At 39.5% G+C, this 16481-nt stretch overlaps 1 protein-coding gene across 1 annotated transcript; it reads left to right on the forward strand.

Moving 5' to 3' along the window:
* The first annotated feature begins 15564 nt into the window (after window positions 1-15564).
* On the forward strand, window positions 15565-16108 carry LOC122643634 (probable transcription repressor OFP9). Its single transcript, XM_043837241.1, has 2 exons — window positions 15565-15984; window positions 16073-16108. Exons 1-2 carry the CDS (start codon window positions 15565-15567, stop codon window positions 16106-16108), a joined length of 456 nt encoding a protein of 151 aa, XP_043693176.1.
* Window positions 16109-16481: the final 373 nt, after the last annotated feature.

Here is a 16481-nt window from a genome sequence, read left to right on the forward strand (position 1 = left end):
CACAAAGGAGGCAATATCTGGGTGTGTGAAATCCCAGTATTTCTGAAAGAAAGCTGGGGGGAGTCCATCGGGACCAGGGGCCTTGAGGGGAGCCATAGCGAACAAGGTCGAACGAATCACATCAATAGAAGGAATGGAACATAAACTAGAGTTCATACTATCACTGACCTACGGATGAATAGTGGAAAGAACTTGATTAAGAGCCACAGGTTCAAGGCTTTCAGAGTCAAAAATGTCTTGATAATACTCGATCATAATCTTATAAATATCACTCTCCTCATGTGCCCAACCTCCATCAGGCTTTTTAAGCTTCAGGATTCTGTTCTGGCTTCTATGTTGGATGGTTGCCATATGAAAAAACTTTGTATTATGGTCAACTTATTGGAGCCAGCTAATTCGAGACTTTTGACGCCAAAGCTCCTCCTCTCTTTCTAGCTCTTCATTAAGAAGGGAACTGAGAAATTCCTCCTGCTCGTGAAAATTATCCTGGACTGGACCTTCCTGTAAATGTGAGATAGCTGTCTGCAGATCTCTAATCTTAATTTGAATGTGACTAAAAACTTCACGATTCCTCCTCTTGAAAACCGACTGGATTACCCCCATTTTGTGAAGAAGAGGGGAAGTAGAAACAGTACTTGCACTCGTGGACCAAGCCCTTCTAGCAGTTGGCTCACAGTCAGGATGACGAAACCAAGTGGATTCAAACCGAAAGGGTTTCACCCCCTTGAAACGACCTCCTACTAAATCAATGACAAGGGGGGCATGATCCGAATTCACCGCAGGTTTCACAAGCACTGCCACATTAGGGTAAGCCGTACTCCAAGCATCATTAGCGGAGGCCCTATCCAGTTTGATCCAAATATTAGAATCACCCTTTCTTTTATTACTCCATGTGTAACAGGGACCATGGGGACCTACATCCTCCAAGCCATAAGTGTTGAGCATGTGCTTAAAACCATCAATATCTCGTTGGCCTGAACGGTTATCACCATCCTTCTCATGCCATGCTAAGAAGGAATTGAAATCACTAAAGCAAAGTCACTCCATATGTCTACCCCCTCCAATATGGATCAGACGTTCCCACACTTCCTGCCTTTTAGATTTCAAAGCAACCCCATAAACTGAAGTCATGTAAAAAGAAGTTCCATTAGCTTGTGTCACCTTAGAATCAATAATATTATGGTCCGAGTATACAATATCCACCATAACTGTATACGACCAGAAAAGAGCGAGGCCCCTCGAGGCACCCTTCGCATCAACAGAAAAACAAGAATGCATACCAAGACGTCTACGAAGCTGCTCAATCCTTCTATTGCTACATTTTGTCTCAATCAAGAAAATAATCACTGGTTTTTCTTCCTGGGAGAGATGGATCAGGGAGCGAATTATCGGGTTTCTCCCTAAGTCCTGACAATTCCAGCTTAACAACTTCATTGGCTCCCGTGGGGCTGGATCTTCCCAGCTTCCACGGGTTCCAAACATAAAAAATGCTGTATCTCCTGCATATCATTACTACAAGCACTAACGTCACCTTGCCCATCCAAAGTGGTGTCCAACCGAGGTCCTTTTTGCTTCTCTGGGCCTAACGTCGCTTCCCTGCCTTGTTCAGACTCCTGAGAATCTGAAACATCCATAAAGTCCATAGCCGAGTCCAAAGATCCACTATCCATATGGGTTTGGGAGAGGGATGGGAAAGTGGGTCGGTCAAATGGGTAAGCACCAATGGGGGTGTTGGAGAGATTATGGGGGGGAGGTGGAGGATACTGCGGGGGTTGGTTTCCATGAGTGGATGGTTGATTAAGAGAGATAGCGGAGAGATGGGGGAGTAATGTGGAAAGCAAATTTGCCACATCAGGGTGCTGTAGAATGGGATTTATGGTCAAAAGCTGTGAAAAGTGGGTGAAAGAATTATTTCCTTGATTGGAAACCGAGATTGCATGAGACGATGTCTGGGGAGATAAAATAGGGAGGTGTGGTAGTTGGGGATTTGTAACAACCAGTGGAGGATTGTCCGCACGCAAAATCATCGCCGCAGGAGGTAGGCCAGATGATCCAGCTGACGTATCATGGATTCCCCGATCGAAGCTCAGGCCAGTCGTCGGAGAAGTCATACCGTTGAGAGACAGGGAGGGGGCACCCTTGAGGAGTCTGGCATCTGGAGTTGGTGCTCTCAAACTTGGACCATATCGAAACGCAGGAAACTCTGAGCAATTGGCCGCTCTGAGACAACCATGTTTTGCACAGTGCTTCTGTTCAACATCAAATAATGTGACACACCTTTTGATCTCATGATCAAACAAACCACAGAAATAGCAGAAGTTAGGGAGTCTCTCATATTTCACCATGATCGTAGTCTTGTTACTAGATCTGCGTTTGATAGTAACCGAGGGACGTAGTGGTTTAGTTATGTTGATCCTGACTCGTGAACGGACAAACCATACCCTTGAGCCAAACTGAGAGCCTTGTACCAGCATCACCTGTGACGGGTTTCCAATCTTCGATGCCAACTGAGACGCAACCTCCAAACTAAATAGCTCTAATGGCACCTCTTGGATCTGCACCAAAACTCAGTGTACTGAAAATCCCACTCTTGTTCCATGTTCCATCGTTCCAAGATGAGGAGGTTTCCATTAACAGACCATGGCCCCTCCTCAACTACATTCGCAAGGTCCAACCTGTGTTGAAACTGAAAACGATAGCGATTCCCATGCATGGGAGTAACAGTGACAGGGAACCTCGGGTTCCAGGCATGCACTAAGGCTTCAGAGACAACTTGTCTCCTATACGGCTTGTAAAACACAATTTGCCCCTCGAGACATTGATCATCGTCGGCATTCAGTCGCTCTTCGATATCACCCTCCAAGGATAAAATATCATCATCCTCCTCTTCATCTATCGGCGGTACGAGGCGTGGATCCACATAAGGGTTCTCCGTGGATTGGTCAATTTCTTCAGGGCTCCTCTGAGAAGTATTCTGACCAGTAGCAAGTGCAGTAGAGCCAATCCGCAGAGATGTCGATGGGTTACCATCCATACTGCCGGCAAACACAGTACTAGGGTTTACAGGGAGTATCACGTACAGAGACAGAGAAAACTAAACACGTACAGAGACAGAGAAAAATCTTTTGGTTGAAGTCTTAATGAAGTCTTGAGGAGGAGTGCTTTTTGAGTTTTAAAGTATCTTCCAAGCCTTATTGGGGATAGAGTTAATCTTTTGATAAGGATGTCAATTTAGGACCAGAATTGAGAACCAGACCGGAACCAACCCAATAGAAATCAGAAGCAGCCCACCCATTAACTTATTGGTCTAATTATGGATTAGCTTTTCGAAACCGATTATCTTATTGGTTCGAGCTGATTCTGGCCGATTCTCCCAACGGTTCCAAAACCGGTACCCCATTTAAAAACTATCGGAATGGAACCGCTAGACCCAATATACATTGTGTAAAAACCTTAGATTTAGATTTTATTTATTTATTTATTTATTTTGGTTAGATTAAAAAAGAATAGTATCAGTTATGACTTAGTGCATATTACAAAAGAGATTCAATCGGTTATGGAGTGTTGTTGATACATTGAAACCATGATCCAATAATTGTAATATACAAGATCCCATCTCCAATTCAACGACCATGATTCAGCTGTCACCCATCCTTTGATCTATCTTCTACATATATTCTCTATACTTACATATATTTTTATCGCATATATATCTAAAACATTTATTCCTTATTTACATTAATTTGGGATATTTGGTTATCTTTATGTTTATGAAGGAATATGTAACTATTTGGGTAATTGGGAAAAGATATTTTGTTATTTGTATGCTTAAGTAAGATTTTTTTTAAAAAAAAATTAGACACTATAATAATGTCTGAAACTGATGAGAAATTAGAATCGGCCAAGCCATCACTAAATAGTTCTATATCTTAAGTGTGGAACTGATTAGCTTATTGGTCTATTTCTAACCTTGACCCCTTAGGAGCGAAACCATTAAGGAACCAGACAGATTGCTTAAAATCGGATCAATTTATAGCCATATCTTGTAACATGATTGAGAATGAATAGATACAAGAGGTTCTCCCAATCGGTAAGCATATTTGACTGAGAAAATACCTTTTGGATTTGGACCCCCAACAAAGCTTATCTTGAGCTCCCTCAGAATTCAATGCAATCTACAGGATGTCATTTCTCTCCTATTTGGTGAATAAACTCCCCAATTTAACTACATTCCACTATCCAATGGGATTTATTAGATCAGCTACCCATATGTCTATACAATTTTATGCACACAATACCCTTCCAATGATTTACCCCCAAAAAAAAAAAAAAAAACCCTTCCAATAAAGGAATTCCTAGATCCTCTCAAATTTGGACCCTCCACTCATTTTTAGTTACCCATAAGATCCATTTTTAAAGCAAATCTCTATCTTAAGAATGCTTCTTCAAGCCCATGATGGGCATGATCCTGTTACTGCTTCAAGAACATTTCCATTTGAAAAGTAAGGGCCCGCTTGATAACCTTCCTAGAAACTGCTTTTGATGTTTTCTCGTTTTGAGAAACGGAAAAACACCCTAAAAACCGCTTAATAAACCTGTTCCATTTTTTGAATCATAAATTGAAATTTATGGGCCATAGAACACAATTGACGGAACATGTATTTGTTGTTTTTACATTTTTGAAAACAAGTGGACAAAAGTGTGCCTGATAATTTGACCTTATCGTTGGACACACTTCACTCAACACACACTACTCACTCGACGGTTTGGGAGAACTCTCCTTCAATTTTTGGAGTCAAGTCATGAGTGAGAGGATCAACAATCATGCTTGGTAGTCACCTAATGTGCTACACACAATTACTCAAATATAAAATAAACAATATCAATTCATATGTATTCTTGATGTTACATTAAACTACCAACATTAGATGCACAAAAAATATTATTCACATAAGTTCATTGAGTGTTGGTAAATCTGTCATCTTCGTGTCAAAAGGTAACTTTATTACTTGCAATAAAAATATCATTACTAGAAAATACAAAAACGATTAACTCTCACTAATCTTCAGATAAATGTTACAGTAATTTTTTTTTGTTATATTCCTTTCTTTTGACCAAAACTGTTGACTTCAAGTTAATTATAACTTTGAGCAATATAGGAGGTTTACAGGAGATCAAACTAAGGCAAGAATAATTGAATAACATACCATACAAGAAAAGTATTAAATATTTTATCTCAATTTCAACTAACTTGTATGACATAATTAATGATTTACAATATAATTATAAATTTCATTCACATCATCATAAAAAATGGATGTAAACATCACAAAATCTATGTGAGTGATCTTTTCAGCCTATCATGAATAAGGAATCTTCTGTTTATAGGTATAATGAGTTCTTGTTCCTTAGCAGTCTCAATTAAAAGTGACACTTTTCTTGATGGCCATGTCAATAATGTATTTAATGACTATCAGACATAATCAATTTGACTCCTCCCACTTTTCATAAAGAACATTATCTTCAATGGAGCTATCAGCCAATGGCTTGGGAGGTTCGTTAACTCTAAAATGATAAAATCCAGTCTTATTATAGCTATAGAAACATTAAAGAATTCATTTTTATACCCTAAAATGGAACCCTTAAAGATTTTGATGGAAGATAATTGGAAAGTCTAAATTGGTAAATATGATCACACAAAATTTACCAAAACATACAATATGCAAGAACTGGCGGTATATCAATACCCCAACAATATAATTAAAATTGATTAATTTGGACTTATTAATCAGATTTATCTCAATTTTATTTTCAGTAACTGTAGGAAAACAAAAATTGGGTAAAAATCCGACGTCATCGGGGTCACACTTGTGGTGGCAAGATCGCCCAACACGTAGTGGAATCTCTCATATGCATGACAAAATGCCTGAAACAACACCACTCTAAAGATTCCATCACCTGTGGTGGCAAGACAAGAACCTCCAAAGCTGTGAAGCCCAAAACGTCATCCTTACACCGTCAAGTGAAATCGACCAAACGAAGACTCACTTGTGGTGGCAAGAGCACATCGTTCGTCATATGGTTTCCTTGATGACAATCCATCTGAATAGCCAATGATGATCTCACAATCTAAGTAACTAGCACACTAAGTGGAACCATAATCACTTAAATCATGCGCCGGATTATTGATGGAATTATGTACTTCAAGCCGGTTATATGGTTCGACCAGTGAGACGATGTAATTTAATTATGAACTTTATTCAGACTTTGGTTCATTTCGACTGATATGATTCAATTCAAGCTATGAAATAATAATTTTTTGTTTGATCGATTAGATCCATTCACACATAATAACAAAACAATTAAAAATTATAGCGCCATTGATCAATCATGATCAAGCTCTGATACCATTGAAAAAAATAATTCATGCAAAACATTTATGGAGATTAATGAATATACAAATAAATCCAGGGGTGTGATTGGCGTACTTGGATCCATAGTTGTGGAAGCCGAAATCGAATACTTTCTCTACAATCCCCGTCGCACACGAACGTTGGTCTAGTCTCTCCTCTTCTACTTTTACTTTAGGTTTTCTTAGGGCGTTTACTTAATGGGCCAATGACAACTATTTATAGTGGTAAGGGTACGGACCAACCTTGCAAATAAATTAAGGTTTTCTTCCAGTTAAGGAAACAATACTTTAGGTCCACACATAGTAACTAGACTTATACCATTAAGGTAGCTCTCATCAACACAACTAAACCGATTTTATGAAAATAAAATGGAACTATGCTAGCCCACCTTATAGAAATCTTACATTTTAGTCAAACACGGAAATGGCTCCCTCCAATTTATTCTCATTCCTTTTTCTTTTCCTCTTAGGTTTTCTTAAAAGAAACCGATTGATATGCAACAATTTGGATCAGACATATCGGCAAATCCATGTGACAAATTCCAATATACAATGTGTACTCACCAGCTAAGGGACTTCACAAATAAATCAACTCAATTGACTAATTGTACACAAGTCCATGACCTGTTGTCTACTGATGGTTACAGAACATACTTCTTAAATTTATAAAATACAATGATATAATTTAAAACCAATGTTCAGTCGTGACTTGAAGAATGGCCTGACAAGCATATAGCACAAACTCTAAGAAGATCCTCACATTAAGATTGAGAAAAACATGTTGATCACAAGTTTTCACTAATTTAATAAAATAATAAGTAAATGCCTTCTTCAGCTCCTCCAGTCTCTAAATGATCTGCGGATTAATAAGAGTTCCCTCTATGCAGAAATGGTATGCATCCAACACAGTTCTAATGGGGCTTTTATGGTAACATCAGTGCACATGCAGGTGAAAAAGAAGGCACCATTCCATATTTCAACAGCTCCAAAACAAGACACGAAGGGCAGAACAGGAGCTTTTTTAATCAATCCTTGTCCCATCATCCAAAGAACTTCTTCTAATCAATCCTTGCCCCATCATCCAAGCTGAGCCTGCTTGTTTGGACTGAGAATGCAGTCCTTGCCTCATTATCAAATGATATGATGATGCATGAATCAACACCTGGTATAACTAATTATTAATAAACCTAAGATATATCAAGGAAAATGAGAAAAGAATATTAGGCTTTCTTTAATTGAATCATAAAAAAAATTGAAGGAGAGGGGGAGAGACAGAGATGACAAGACTGAATTTATAACATTGGATTTTTTTTCTCCTTACCAGTACAATGGAAAAAGCAAAGATGATGAGACTGATTCTTTTTAAAACCTAATGAGCTAGAAAAAGAGACATTAGGCATATATGAGAGAGAGAGAGAGTACCCAATCTTCGATTACAATAGAATTGTAAATTACCTAACATGACTCTAAGTCCCTCGTTGAAGCAGTAGGTATAGAAGGCAAGGAAGATTGGGAAGCAAATTGATCAACATTGACCAGCACATAAAGCAACTATTTTGTGACAAGGCATACACTAATCGAGATTCAACAAAAATCCTTTCACTTTGGATCTGGATCTACAAGCTCAATAGAGGAATAGTTGCATCTAATCAAAGAGGTCACTTACAATTGATGTGATTAATAAAACAGAAAATAATAAGATGAAGATACAGCAGGCTAAATGGTCAGCACTAGTATTACAGAAGAAGGAAAACAACAAAACTATCCAACCTATCTACATTATTGGGTAAAGGCCAGATAAGCACTAGAGCACTATTCTAGGCTAATTGCTCCGTAGTGGAATATCTAGAACTAGGTCCTCCATATGACTGAGATTAGTAATGCTCTAATCTCCACTAGGTTATCAATCGCACCTACCGGACCTGAAAATGACAGAATGATGCCCAAAGCTTTCAAGTCCAACCTGCCCAATGTTTCCAGGGAAGTATTCATCAATATTAAGCTTCATAGACTGAACTTGAGTGATCCAAGGCCTATGGTTCAGAGGACCATGAGAGGCACAATAGACAAGTTGGGAACAGAGAAGACAAATCCTATCTCAAATAGGACTTCTATAGGGCTAGGAAACTATTTCAAAAAAAGAGATATATCTCTCTGCGGATGAAAGCCAAGTATCCTAACTCAAAATAGATAAATGGAGCAAATATTGAAAAAGAAATCACAACAATAAGCGACTCCTCTGATTTTGCCATTAATGGGCTTATAAATCATTTCCATTACAAAGAAAAGTAATAAAATAGAAGGCACAACTTACATATAATCCAACTTAAAAAAAGAAAAAACCCATCGGCGACTCCTCTGATTTTGCCGGAGATGAAAAGGGCAAAAAAAGCAGGGGAAAGAGTGTGGGAGAGGCAGCAAACCCTAATACCTTCTTCGCAGCAGTTGATGGTGCTCCCGTGTAGTGAGGGAGAGGTCTTCAAAAGAGAGGGTGCTCCGCAAGTGAGGTCGTCAGAAGAGAGCTCTGCAAGTGAGGGTGCTCCGTCTCATGTTCTTGCGTCGACGTAAGAGTGCTCCAGATAGAGAGAGAGTTTGCTCACCCTCGACGTCTTCGCAGCATCAAGAAATGGCTTCTGGTTGTTGGTTGCCGTCTGCGGCGGCTTCTCCGGCAAGCGTTCGAGTGAAGACTAAGAACCTTCGTCGTGAGAGAAGAGAGAGGTTGACCGGAAAGAGGCAAAGTTGGGGAGAGAAATAGGAGAGGGGTATTAGATTTTTTTTGGAATTTGGTTTTTCAAAAGTGGCCGTTGGATTGAAAATAACCACGTGTCGACCTCCCAGGAAGCACTTGAGGTGCAATGGGAGAGCACATATTGGAGGCGATAAAAATCCATACGTGTGCAACCAGGCTGGGATAGACTAACATGCAATCCTCAAGGCTCTCTGCCCACCAAGGCCTTGTTCAAAGTCAGGTTGGAATATCTTAGCCCAAGCCCGACCCTTCCAAAAAATAAGAAAAATTAAAAAAAATCCAAATATTTATATGTTAAATATATCATAATGTATAATAGAATTTAAATTATGAATACTCATGGACCTAATCTTGTATATATAATACCTATATTAACATTTTTTTTTTTTGGTAAAGATATTAACATATGTATATATATTGCGTAAGGCCAGACTTGGCTCAATCCAATGCCTTCATCTAGGCCCAGCCCGACTCGACTCAACCAGACTCCCTGGACCTGGAAATCCTAACCTGGCCCAGCCTACAAGATAAAAAGCCTAGTCTAGACTCTAGACCCTAAATGTTTTCGGTTGGCTTTAGGCGGGCTGAAGCTCTTTGGGCCACACTTGCACCGTTAGAATGCAAGTTATTTCATTTACCCACAAAAAAGAATGTAAGTTATTTCATATAAAGTTAGGCTTTGTCGATTTTGCATTCTCCGGCGATAAAAACAGCTATATATGACTTAGAATGCAACAAGTATATATGACTTTGGGTTGGGATATCTCTGCCTGAGGATTTCTCAACCTAGCGCTGCCCACAAGTTCGAAATCCCAGCCTAAGCCTAAGACAGAAAATGGCGTGTTCAGCTTTTCCGAGCCAAACTTGCACCAAATGGTGGCAAATTTCTGCCCGGCCACCTAAAATGCCAATGCCTAAAACCATCCAAACTCATCCAATTGACAACAATGAACAGTTAATTGCCAAAGAAAAAGTAAACAATGAACAGTTATTCAGTTAAATCCAACAGCCTGATGTAGAATGGGTTGGATTTGGCGTAGAGTCATGGGCTTATGGGCCATTAAAACCCATCTCAGCCCTGCTTGCAACTGGCCAATTAACATGATTTTTTTTAGAGTTAAATACGCATACCCCTTAAAATGCACCCAATATTCCTCATGTCCCCCTATACACTATTAAATCGACTAAGCATACTAATCCGACTAAAAAAACTGGTTAGATCAGACATTCTATATACGTTCTATAATATTTCTAGTGTATTTACACTATATGTAAGTTAATTATTATTATTTTAATTATTCCTCAAGTCACAATTTTGAACCTAGATTCCATGGCTGAAACCTAGCAGCATTTGATTTCTTTATTGGGTGATATACCACTAAAAATTCAGTCTATAGATGGGTGACACGTGACATAGTCCAAGAAGCAATCCGCCAGCTCACAAAGCCCTGGGCTATGAATCAATAGCATACTAGCGGACAGAGTATAAAGCCTACACCTGACAGGGGTGTAGGGAAGACCAATCATTCGTCATTGGAAAATGGGGAACAGACTTGCATCGTCTTTATCCCGGATACGTTCGATGGCTTCTCTTGCATTGCCGGGAATGAGTGGTTTTGTTGCGGAATTGATAGTGTTTTTTGGAATATTTATTAGTCCAATATCTTTTTAATGGTAAAAATACTAATTAGTTTAGTAATGATAATTGTAATGATATTAACTCCTATTTTGAGATCGGGTCACATTATTATACGATGGCATTTAATGTGGGCATGTTCACGATGATCTTGCATCTGCTGAAAGGGCCGATCATCTCCTAAGAGTCCTATCGATCCATGCATTTAATGCTTCCATACTCAAGTCGATGCTTCTCAGATCACAAATCACTAGCAATCCCATCATGTCAGATCAAACTACATCCTCCAATTTGCCTATAAATATAAGGTAGGGTTTTTTACAATTACCACCCCAAAATCTTTCATATTTATTATTATCCTCCCAAAAATTTTGAAACAACTATTATCCTCCCTGTTGCATATTAATAACTAACTGGCCCCCACCGTTACAGACCTGTAACGGCGGGGGTTAGTCGTGATAGTGTGCCGTTGTCACGGATTTTTAAGACCAAAATACCCTTTTTGGGGTGGTAATTGTAAAAACTCCCACCCCATCACCACCGTCCCTTCTCCTCCTCCTCCTTCTCCTTCTTCTCCTTCTTCTTTGAGTTGCAGAGGCACCAAGCCAGTGTCAACGCCATCGCCTGGGCTCTGCACAGTTCTTGCTACATCTGCAAGACGGAGAAGACGTTAGATCCAATCGATAATATTATTTGAAAGAAATATGTAGTCCAGACTCTCTCTCTCCTATCATCTCTGCTTCGGATTTTGCTTGTTTTCTTTTTGGCAAATGGCAAATTCGTGTTGCTACACTTATGCCTTTTTTTCGTATTTCTGACTATTTTCCAACACTTTGTTTTTCCCTGCTCCTTAAAGCATTAAAAAACAATGGGAGTAGAAGAAGAAGCAAAAAGAAAGAAGGAAGGCGGAGACTAAAACAGAGAAGAAGAATAGCAAGCGACTGACATTCAGAAAAAACAAAAGAAAAAAAAAAAGAAAGAAACAGAAGCAACATCATCAGCTGCATTGCAAAGACCTAGAGCTTTCAAATGGGTCTAATGCCCACGACCAGACACCCGAAGGGCGGCGGTGATGGAGTCTCTACCAGATGGTCGATCTTAGGGATATTTCAAGTCCCAATTTTTCCCATCCCCAGAGACAACCAAGGAACCCCCACCTGCAACTAAAAACCATCTCCTTGAAGCAATCCCATGTAAATCTCTTTCTTCTCCTTAATGCAAACCCACAGATAATCAATTTACAAAAATAAATAAATAAAGAACCACCCCTACAACCCAAAACCCATCTCCTTGAAGCACTCCCCTGTAAACTGATTCTCTCTGTTTTGATTTTTTTTTTTTTTTCTTCTCAAAACCCTCTTTTTTTAAGAAAGCTATTGTCTCCTCCCACCTCCGGCCTCCCTGTGTATTGTCGGTGGGAAGATGGAGTTTTTTGTTTTTTGAAAAGAAAAATGGAGTTTTTTGCATTTCTGTTTGGTTCCAAATCGGAAGAACCCAGAAAGCTGTTGTTCCAGATCCCAAAGATTCAAGGGTCTTCAGGTCGAGACAAATGACTGTAGAAAGAACCCAGAAGACAGTTGTTCCAGATCTCAGAAATTCAAGAAGAAACCTCAAAGAAGAACTGTGCGGAGCCCAGGGGATGGCGTTGACGCTGGCTTGGTGCCTCTGCAACTCAAAGAAGAAGGAGGAGGAGGAGGAGGAGGAGAAGAAGGGACGGTGGTGATGGGGTGGGCGTTTTTTACAATTACCACCCCAAAAAGGACATTTTGGTCCTAAAAATCCGTGACAACGGCACTCCTTTCACGACTAACCCCCGCCGTTACGGGTCAGTAAGCGGTGGGGAGTTAATTATTAGTATGCAACAGAGGGTAACAGTTGTTTCAAAGTTTTTGGGAGGATAATAAGTAGATATGAAAGATTTTGGGGTGATAATTGTAAAAAACCCTATAAGGTAAGGGTCTCAGGTAAAAGGTTTAGATTCAAATTAGGGGTGTCAATGGGTCGGATTGGGCCGGGCCTGTCCTAAACCCTGATCCGACCCTAGAGGCCTTGACCCTGACCTTGACCCTGATCGACCCTGCTAGAGTCAAGAAACTCTCAACACTGACCGACCCTGTCAAGTGTCCGGGCGAGTCAGGTTGGCCCCGATTTATGGCACCGTCCATGTGTCTTATCGAGACCATGTTTTTGTAACATAGGATCTCAACCTATGGGACAACTAATAAATATGTTGAAAAAACCGACGTGTGTATAGACTCTCTCTCTACAATTGTAACAGTGTCCCCTCAATAGGCCTAGAAGCTTATAGTGGCTACAACTAAATAACAATCATGTTAGTGACTCTTTTTATGGCCCTGATCAAAATAATAGATGATCTACTCTTTTTATAGGTTCCTACTTCATGATGACGACAAAGCTAGTAGTTATCTCTCTACAAGTCTCTTCTTTTTTTTTTTTTTTCCTATTTTTTTTGTTAAGAAAATACTTATATTAAGTATATATATATATATATATATATATATGTAATATTATATACTTATAATTAATACAGGGTCAGGTCGGGCCGGGCTAGACCCATGATCTAAACCCTGACCCGACCCAACCTTGCCAGGGTCAGACTATAACTAAACCCAAACCCACCCTCAGGGTTGAAAAATCAGGGTCGGGCCCGGGCCGGGCTCAGGTCAGGTTCGGGCGGGTTCTGGCCAGTTGGGCTTTATTGACACCCCTAATTCAAATGGATCTGGACTCCATTTGACTACGGTTGATACATCCATATCTGAAACAACCTTCTTCCTCTCTTTTCTCACTCACCTCTAATCTTTCACTTTCGATAGGTTGCTCTGAAAATTGACTTAGGTGTCGGAGGATCCCATCAGAGCCAGCTCCAATCCCCCTCTTATGTTTACTCTCTTGGTTGCAGATCCATCCATTCCACGACCGGTATCACCTTGCAGTTTTCATCCGCATTATTAGGCTTCAAAAATAGGTTCATTTCCAATTGAGCTTAGAACTATTAACTTGAACTAGCTAGGAACCAAAACAAAAGGGAACCGAAAAACCATTTAACCAGAAACCAGCACATTGTTTTTTTCAATTGGTTTGATTTGGAATATTGGAACAGTAACAAACAGTTTGGTTTCAAATTCTACCCTTATACCATGAATTGAATCAAACCAAACCGGTTAATTGGAACCAAATCAATCAACACTCTTTCATCCAACCATCAAAACCCATGGATTAAAAAGATTCTCCCATCAAGGTTGGTGACAATTCAGCTACAAAATATATACTAGGCTCCACAATGTAAAGTTGTGGGACCCAGTGTATAGTAGCCTACAACTCATTGCCTAACACTCCTTTACAAAGGATGACAGGTGTGTCTAAGGTCTAAACGGGCCGCTTAAAAATGCTACTGGTTTATAGGACAGCTAATATGAGGGACTATACTAATATGAATTTTTTACTTCTACCCCAAATAAAGGAAGATGAGTGGATTAAGTAACCAATCATTCAAACTATTTAAGAACATATGGTTAATTCTCTAACTAACAAAGTTTCTCCACATTAATTAAGTGTATTTCAATAGCCTCTATTATCTATTCAAGAAAATGAATCTATAAAATGGATTTTTTTTTTCTTCTTCTTTAGGTGGATATAAAGGGAAGATTTTATACAGCTGTGAGTATATTACTGTCGGATTTTTCCATAATTGGATGAGTATGGTGGACTACTAGAAGGTTAATTAATTTAAAGAAAGTGATTCTTTTGGAACAAAAAAGGAAAACATAAAAGCGATCAGATACTCCATTCAGTTTACACTTCATATCCTTATCTTAAACACTCATCTAAAGAATAATAGTTATAAACACTAATTAAGCATTCAACATGGCATGCTCCCAAGCTACCCACATCTCTTTAGCTATAATGAAATGCTTTGTTAATTAAACTCAGTCTATAGATGATTTGGCAGGTTAATTATTAATAAGGGCCACATTCTTCCCATTAGGGGTGTCAATCGGTCGGTCCGGTTGGTTTCGGTCGGGCTTAATCGGTCCCCACCAATTTAAGGTCATGCACTGTTATCATATTGTTTAGTTAATCGGGCATCATAGGCTAGGCACGAACTCGTAATCAGGTCAAGTTAATGGGCTATAAACAATCTTTAAATGACCTAATTAGGCTATGAATGGTTGTAAACCGATCATAAATGAGTTGATCAAGCTATAAACAGGCTATAAAAAGTCATTCATATATGGTCAATTATCAGTGTTAATAAGTCCAGGTCAGGTGTCCATCAGGTTACAACCAAGCATTATGATTCGAATAATAATCGATCTAGGCCTGACACCGAACCGTTTTATTAACTGATTGATTCGGTTTCGAGTTTTAATCGATCGATTCTGATTAGACCTATCAGTGTGGGCCAGCTTTTGACACCCCTACTTCCACCAAAACTACACAGCTGCAAGATTAAGAGACATGACACCTAATAAAGCTTTAAAAAAAGATGGGTCATCTCCCACAACATGATATCCCTAAGTAACTTAAATTAGTTAAGAAGCTCCCAACTGGGTTTAAGTATGGAGTTTAAATATTAGGGCTAAAACTTGTTTTAAAGAAGAAACATGATCAATGCCTAAAAGTAGGAACCAAACCTACTTTGCCAATTGTAAATAAATGATTAGTGTCAGATGGCTCTCTCCACGCACCCCCTCTTGCTTCTTCAAGGTGTATGTGATAATCTAAAGCTCCAAATAAACGAAGATGCAGAGGAAGAATCAACCAAAGGGTTGTGGCACCTTCTGCTGCGGTTGTCGTCTTAGTATTTCGTCGTCGGAAGAGGCTGAAGGTTCTAATTCCGATAGATACGCGCCGCCGATGTCAAGTCTAGCACATGCCATGGTTCAGGAGAGACTAGATCAGATGATAAGAGAAAGAGAAGAGGCAAGAAATGAAAGAAGAAGAAACAAGGGAAGGAGAATTAATGAGGGTACCAAGTGCATTATAATGGTAGCCATGGACAAGTACTCTTATGATCCTAGAGAAGATTTCAAGGAGTCCATGGTAGAGATGATTATAGCAAATCGGCTAGAAGAGCCAAAAGAACTCCGTTGCCTCTTGAACTGTTTTGTGTCCATGAATGCAGAGGAGTATAGACAAATCATACTTGAAGTCTTCCATGAGGTTTGCAGTAACCTTTTCTTGTGTAGTAAATTACGGTTTTAGTGAAACCCCTTTGCAATTTCTGATAATTTGGTCTCCTTTTTCATAGGTTTTAGAATGTACAGATCTAGTTCTTGTTCAGTGATAATAACCCAAACTTCAAACAAGCAAATTATTAGAGCTCTCATGGGCTGGGGTTGTGGTGGTTCAGGCCCTGGCCCAACCAATACTATATCTTGAGTCTCTAGACTCTAGCAAACCTCGACATGTGGCAGCTTGTTAATGTTCAAATTTCGGTGGTCATGATGTTTCCCATGGTGGAAAAATCCAATATTTGTATGCCACACTTTCTCCGGCCCTCAAGGATTAAGTTTTCCTCCACCCATAGAGGACGGTTCATCCACTGTCCTAGGATTCACAAACCCCTCCTAAGATTTCAGTATGTTCCAAAATACCCTCCCGATATCCTTTCCTACCCTCTCTTGGCCCCATGGTGAATGGGATCTCATTCACTGTGG

This window comes from Telopea speciosissima, chromosome 10, assembly GCF_018873765.1.
Source record: "Telopea speciosissima isolate NSW1024214 ecotype Mountain lineage chromosome 10, Tspe_v1, whole genome shotgun sequence".
Taxonomy (NCBI): Eukaryota; Viridiplantae; Streptophyta; class Magnoliopsida; order Proteales; family Proteaceae; genus Telopea; species Telopea speciosissima.

Bases quoted from the DNA above. Each gene is read 5' to 3' on its own strand.
- LOC122643634 (XM_043837241.1), top strand. From the start codon at position 15,565: ATGCAGAGGAAGAATCAACCAAAGGGTTGTGGCACCTTCTGCTGCGGT. The intron at 15,985-16,072 runs GTTTGCAGTAAC...CCTTTTTCATAG, and splicing joins TACTTGAAGTCTTCCATGAG to GTTTTAGAATGTACAGATCT.